The 7,362-nt window shown below is 46.3% G+C and overlaps 1 protein-coding gene across 3 annotated transcripts in view; it reads left to right on the top strand.

Moving 5' to 3' along the window:
• RCAN3 (RCAN family member 3) overlaps positions 1 to 3,869 on the top strand; it is a 33,092-nt gene extending 29,223 nt beyond the window's left edge. For all 3 annotated transcript variants that reach the window (XM_079130711.1, XM_079130709.1, XM_079130710.1), the window contains exon 5: positions 57 to 3,869. In XM_079130711.1, coding sequence (XP_078986837.1) covers positions 57 to 238 — 182 coding nt within the window. In that variant the 3' untranslated portion in view covers positions 239 to 3,869. The remainder of the gene's footprint in view (positions 1 to 56) is intronic.
• Positions 3,870 to 7,362: the final 3,493 nt, after the last annotated feature.

Raw genomic sequence — 7,362 nt, forward strand, 5'->3', positions numbered from 1 at the left:
GGTCTCTGCACCGGCACTGACGCGTTGGGGCCGTTGGGGCCCGTCTGCCTCCACAGGGGAGAAGTACGAACTGCACGCGGGAACCGAGTCCACGCCCAGCGTGGTGGTTCACGTCTGCGAAAGCGAAACCGAAGAGGAGGAACCCAAACTGCCCAAGCAGAGAATCACCCAGACCCGGCGCCCAGAACCCCCGAGCGCCGCGCGCACGGAGCCCCAGGCCTTCGACTGCGCGCTGTGAGATCGGGCGCGCGGAGCCTCCGCAGCAGCTCTGGCCGTCGCCGCCTGGGGGCGCTGTGGTCCCAGGGGGTGAGACTACAAGGGACCCAGGCCCGTCCTTTCACTGCGGGTGGGATGGAGTCGCCGCTGATTTCACCCGATTGAAATGTCGAGTGATAGTCCAAATGGCACGTTAAAGGATTAGCCCCCAAGATATGGCACGGGTGACCATTTTAAACAGGAACGACTAGGAAATGGCTTCCCCACCCCTGGCAACATTAACTCCCCCGATTGCACACAGCACTGGGTACCAACACCTGAGCCGTGATCACCCCGTTTACAGTCCCATTTTTATGAATTTAAAAATAGTCTGGCCATTTTGATAATCTGGTGTGGGTGTTCTTTTATTGGTATGATGGCTTCTAGCTAATAGATCCATCAAGGGTAATTGCTATTTGGCTAGATGCCTTTTTTTTTTTTTTTTTTTTTTTTTTTCCTTGCACCAAAAAGAACATTGAATACAGAATAATTCTTAGAAATCATTTTTCCCAATTTTAATTTATTCTTTGGTTAGCCTTGGGGAAGAAATGCCAAATCCACTATGATTATCAGACCCAGTAGTTTGGCTCAGTGTGCAGCGCTGTTCTTACCCCTTGTAGGCTCCTGTTGAGAAGCTGGGGAATGGTGCGTGCAGATCTCTCTTCCTGGTATATGACGGCCCAGAGATGGGCTGCTGGGGAAGAACTGGCACTTGGGAAGAGGGACGCGTCACCAGGAAGCTTGACTGGCTGCGATTGGGGTGTCTGCCGCATCCTGTTACTGTGACCCTGTGCTAGCCTCTGTACTCCCCACTGTCCCCCACTACCTTCTCCAGCATGTGTTAACTAGTTCTTGAGTTTTTCTGTGCTATACCTACATTTGTGTTTATCACCATAGTCTTGAAATTAGAAAAGGTAACCATGAGGTTTTTCTGATGACTACTTTAAATTTTTCCATGGAAACATTTTCAGCTTGCTTGGGAGGAAAAGTCATACATACTATTTTTCTATGAATTAGCAGGTGAGGGGAAGATCATACTTTTCTTCTCAATGAAATTTCTTATGTTGGCTTACCGTTGTCATTTTTCCTTAAAACAGGATCGTTGCTCACTCACGTTTCAGAATGTGTATTCGAACCTCCCAAGGTAGAAATAGGGTCCTCTTAATGCTTTGTGGTCTATTCAGAATTTGCAGCCCCTCTTACCAAAAGGGTCCGCAGCTGAGAGGGCTTTGCTCTTGGCCAGGCTGGCCGGCTGGCTCTGTGCTCTGTGTGCTGTTTTCTTGTGTGGCAGTGTCCAGAGCTCCCGGGCTGTGTGTGAAGGAATTGTGCAGCAGTTAGAGCTGATAAACCAAAGTGACTGCCGCTGCACAGAAAGAAAAGTGCAGAAATTCAAACCATGATCCCTGTGTATTGTTGGTCACATGTCGTTCTAGTTTAGTTGTTATTATAGCAGAATTTATTTCTGAGGACTTAAAATATATTGCACACACACTCACAAACAAATTGAAGAAAATAAAAGCTTTCTGGGGTTTTTTTGTTCCCCTCACATCCTGAGATGATAAACTCTTCTATTTGTACATATTTGCCATTGCTAAGCCTCCGTGTAAATTCAGTTGAAATTTACAGTTCCATAAACAAGTAATTTATTGAATTCAGGTCATCATTTCTCAGTTCAGCTGAGAGCCACACGGTAAATTTATTTTGCTATTTATTTATTTTTTGCAATGCAGTCTCACTGTGTCGCTCTGGTTGGTCTCAAACTCCTGGGCTCAGCTGATGCTCTGGGGCACTGGGACCCCTGGCACCCGCCAGCACCCAGCTCTGCTCTGCGGTTTTGAACTCGGGACTCTGCCTCTATCTGATAGCAGGATGGATCCTATTTGTCAGGAAATGCATATAATTTCAACAGTTGGGAAATTTAAAAATTTCCTATTAGGTAATATTTATTCACTCTAATATTTGAAATGATCAAAACCCATGATGTTTTGTTATTTGGCTCGGCTTTCCTTCTCTACCTGCCAATTGAAGAACATGAAGTCAAGCAGTACAACCAAATCAATTTCTTTTATTCTTTTTTTATTTTATTTTTTTTGAGAGTACTGAATAAATTGAAGAAAATTTTAAACCAAAAGTACATGCTTTATACTTTGTTTTTTTCTCACTGAGTTGTTTAGCACCTCACTTTTGCTGAGGCTGGCTTTGAACTCGAGATCCTCCTGCCTCAGCCTCCTGAGCCTCTGGGATTACAGGTGTGCCCCCCACCACGCCTGGCTATACTTTCTATATATTATTTCTATATACTTTCTATATAAATCATGGATTTATTTTTAGAAGGCAGATCTCAGACATAATGAAGCCATGGAAAATGCACTCAGTTTGTGATGGGCCAGGTCCTGTCCTCTCTGCAGAGTCAGGACCTCAGACCTGTGGCACAGGTGGGCCCACAGTCTTTCCTCTTCCTCTCCAGCCTCCTTATTTTGCACATTTACACCTTCCTGCATTCAAGGAAACAAGCGACTTAAAATTACTGGGACTGTGTAAAGGAACAGATGACCAGGGGCAAGAGTTGCTTCTCGCAACTACTATAGAAACTGCCTTTTTTCAAGCATACACTGAAAGGATCAGGTGTGAGCCCTGGCCAGCCATCTGATCAGTACCTGCATGCTTTGGCTGCTCCCCTTAGAGGGGTCAGCCACAGCATGGCCGTCAGAGTGACGCTGTTTTCCTCCATCACAAATTGGGGGGCGGGTGTGACCAACTTGGAGTTGCTGTCATAATTCCGGAATCCGCAGGCCCCACAGCAGCTGAAGTAAGAATAACTGCCGAGTCCACTGACCAAGAACCATGGCGAACGTCATCCAGCCCAGGTTAAGAACCAACCTGGGGCCGAGTCCTAGCACCTCTGCCCACTGACATAACCGTCCAAAGACCTTCCACTAAATCCGACGCAGGGTCCGTCCCGCAAGCCCACGTTTCCTTCTCCAACCGTCACGCTCATCCAACGTCAGCTCCAGCGTGGCCTTGACGGAAGGTCCCTTCCTGTGGTGCAGAAGGTTTATGTTGATCTGTGCAGGTGACGCGTGCTTCTCCACATCATTTCCTCTTTGGTCCCCAGTCCTCCAAACTCAGATTGGGGCTCGAGGAGAAAGAGGGCCCGCGCCACCGCTGGACCACGTGCTGGCCACATACCCAGAGCAAGTGTGGGTGTACGTCCTCTGTCCTGCCACCTTCCGGCCTCGGAGACTTCCTCCGCCATGTCACGTTGCCCCAGAGTTGAAGTTACTGTTGTACCTGAACACATTTGTGATCTCACGTCCCGTTGGGTACTTCCTGGTACTGTAAGCCGTGGAGAATATTCCTTGTCCTTCAGGGAATTGTCACCTGTGTGTGTGTGTGTGTGTGTTCTGCAGGTCAGTGGCTTGGAAGGACGGCCCATGGTCTGTACCTGTTTGTTCCTTGCGAGCTTTCACACTTCTGTTTTGAGGACCTCTGAACATTCCTTGTCCTGTCGAGGTGACACAAAAGCAGAATGTAATTTTGGCGGGGAAGCTTCGTGATGACTTGTGACCCGTTTTGTTTTTAAAAGTAATAAAAAAGTTTTTATTTAATCAGTCCACTGAATTGAGGTCTTTGTACGATTCTCAATATGTATCAGTTACATTTAGGTAATAACACAAAAAAGACAGGGAAGTGAAATATTATGTTTGTTCCTGTAACAAGAGTCCCGTTGAACATTAATGCTGTCCTGTGCCGGAGTGCAAGCGTGAGTCACCACCACCTGGAATAAAGACTGTAGTGTAGCTCCACACCAAGAAAAGTCTCGGCCTGGTTTACTCCTCCCTTAAGCATGGTTTATTCCTGATAAGGCTTATTTTCTGTCTTGACTTTTAAAAAAAAATCTCCAAATCAAAATATTGAAACTGGAAGACTGGAGTTTCTCTGGTACAGTGGGTTTGTTAAGACTTATTTTTAAGCCTTCGAACTCTGCTCTTTGTTCAAAAGAAATCTTACATGACACCCAGTGGAAAAAGAACAGGTAACGGGGGGCTAGGTGGGAGGGAGGGGGCGCCTCGGCCCGCCCAGAGCTCTGCAGAACCAGAGCCCCTTCAGCTGCCTCTCCTTCCCCACCCACCCCACGCCTGCACACCTGGGCCGGAGCCACCTGGGAATGACCAGAAGCCATGATTCCAGGTTCTTTCTACCACTCTGCTCTGTTAAACTGAAATCTTTGATTTTTCCAGAGAAAATATCTTAGTCAAAGGTTCTAAATATTTTTGCTCTTAATAAAACGAAAGCACGGCCGCCAAAGCCATTTCCACTTTCACAGGTGCTTCTCCAAACTGTTGTGCCTCCAGGTGGAGCTGAGCAACCGGGTTCCTGGGGCCAGGGCCCTCTTTCTTCAACTTCTGTCTGTTGAACATGCTGATCTCAGCATCAGGTTTCATGTGAGCTAAGGGCGCTCTGGTTAAGACAGCAACTTGGAAAACCACTATAAACATCCTGAGGGAAAAAATAATTTTAAAAAATACAGAATGGAAAACATAAAGATTTAAGTAACTTCCCTCGTAGATGATCTTAAAAGTAAAATTCAACAATGTAGGTATCAGTCTTTTTTTTTCTTTTTTTTTTTTGTGGTGCTGAGGATTGAACCCAGGGCCTATGTGCATGGGAGGCAGGCACTCTACCAACTGAGCTATCTCCCCAGCCCTCAGAATCCTCTTATCACCAAGAAATGTTAAAAGAGAAGCAGCAGCAAGTATAACTCTCACTTCCTTCTATGCTCACAAGGAAACATGGCTGTAAAATAGAAGCAGAAAAGGAAAGTTCTCAGATTTTGCCGAGCTTCCCTGGTCATCTGAGACAAAGTATAAGTGGAAGTGACCCGTAAATGGGTGATTCAGAGTATGTTATTTTGGAAAGCATTGTGGTCCAAAATATTGGGCAGAATTTAAGTTTCTGGATTGCAATAATTCTAGGAACTTCTAAACGTGCACTCAGTCTCCAGGTCGCTGTAGGGTTGTGCATGGCTTAAGGACAGGATTACGCTCTCAGAAATGCGTCATTAGGAAATGTTGGGGCGTGAACCTCACGGAGCATATTTAACACCAACTGAGACAGCCCCAACGTCACTAGGTGACACAATCCACTGGGGCTATCACATACATGCGGTTGTCATTGGAACAACCTGTGGTTACATGAGGTTGGTGCAAGAATACCAACTGTGGGAAAATGACACAGTGCATGGTTTGAATCTAGATTCACCATTTCCTTTTGGTTCAAAGAGGTAATCAGGTTAATTGTTGACCTGGTGCTGTCTTTCTCGTGTCTTTTGAATAATTGGCGAATAATTGATATATTTAATGGAAACGTATGCTGTCTTCTAAGCTGGGAGATTTGACCAGGTCCCCTCCACCAAGAGAGGAAATGAGACCAAAAATAATTTCCCAGAGATTGCCTGGCTGAGCCCTACGATTAAATGACTTTAATGGTCCAAATTTTCTCATCTTCTATTACTTATTTCCTTGATAACTTTAGTCATTTCCTAGGCTATTTATTCTATCCCATCAGAAATTTATAATAACTGCTGGAAACTTTGGGATGGAGATTTGTCTCCTTGGCAAATGAGAAGCAGCCTTTGGGCAGCAGATGATTTTCTAGCAGCCTGCTAATTCTTTTTTTGTTTTTCCCATAGGGACTGAACCCAGGGGTGCTTTTCCACTGAGTCATAGCCCTAGCTCTTTTTATTTCATTTTATTTTATTTTACACCAGAATTGAACCCAGGGGCACCTAACCACTGAGCAACATTCCTAGCCCTTTGTCTTTTGAGTCGGGGTCTCACTAAGTTGCCGAGGCTGACTGAACCTTCTATCCTCCTACCTCAGGCTTCTGGACCGCTGGGATTACCAGTGTACACTACCATCCTGATCTCATTAGGCTGCTTAGGATCTGCTAAATTGCCAAGGCTGGCCTCAAATTTGTGATCCTCCTGCCTCAGTCTCCTGAGTGGCTGGAAGTACAGGTGTGTACCATGGTGTCTGGCTTATCAATATATTTTTATCTTTCATAAAAGAAGTTGAAGTCCTACCCCACAGTATTTCATATGGTGACCTCATTTGGAGATAAAGTCATTGGAGACATGGTCATTAGAGTGGGCCCTGATTCAATGTGACTGGTGTTCTAAAAAAAACTGGACAGACAGACAGACAGACACACACACACACACACACACACACACACACACACACAGTGAATGCCATGTGAAGATGAACACAGAGATCGTAGTGATTCTCCTAAAGGCCAGGAGGAGCTGACTCTGCTGACAACTTGACCTTGAACTTCCAGCCTCCATAACTCTGAGATAACAACACACTTCTGTTGTCTAAACTACCCAGCTTGTGGTACTTTGCTGCAGCAGCCCTACACAGTGTAGGAGCAAGTCATTAGCGCTTCTTACTCCATATGAAAATCTTGCCAGGCACGACCGTCTCTGGTGTCCCTTCTCCAGCCCTGCTGCCACTACCTGGGTTGCAGGTCCTTGCTTGCTCCTTGGCTCTCCAGCCCTGTGCATCTTCTGTCCTGGCACTGGAGATCTCCCCAGAGGGTGCAGGCTCCACGGGCCAGGGATCGTGTTCCTCTTGTGCAACATCATGTTCCCATGGTGCTCGGCCCAATGTCATCACGTGAAATCACCCTGTGCCATTGGGGTGGATTGCGGTCATCTGTTCCTAAATCTGGAGCTAGACCTATGCCTCACTCTTAGTGTGTGTGCTGTACCTGATAAAGCCCAGCTCTGCAGGATGGAAGGACTGGACGGTGGAAGGATGGATGGATGGGAGGATGGAAGGATAGAAGGAAGGGTGGAAGGATGGATGGATGAAAGGATGGAGGGATGGATAGATAGATGGGTGGATGGATGGATGGATAGATGGAAGGAAAAATGGATGGATGGAAGGATGGATGGTAAGATGGAGGGATGGAAGGATGAATGGACAGAAGGATGGATGGATGGAAGAATGGAAGGATGGGTGAATGAAAGGATGAAGGGATGGATGTATGGATAGATGGATGGAAGGATGGATGCTAAGATGGAAGGATGGATGGAGGGA

Source organism: Sciurus vulgaris (genome assembly GCF_902686455.1).
Source record: "Sciurus vulgaris genome assembly, chromosome: 1".
NCBI lineage: Eukaryota > Metazoa > Chordata > Mammalia > Rodentia > Sciuridae > Sciurus > Sciurus vulgaris.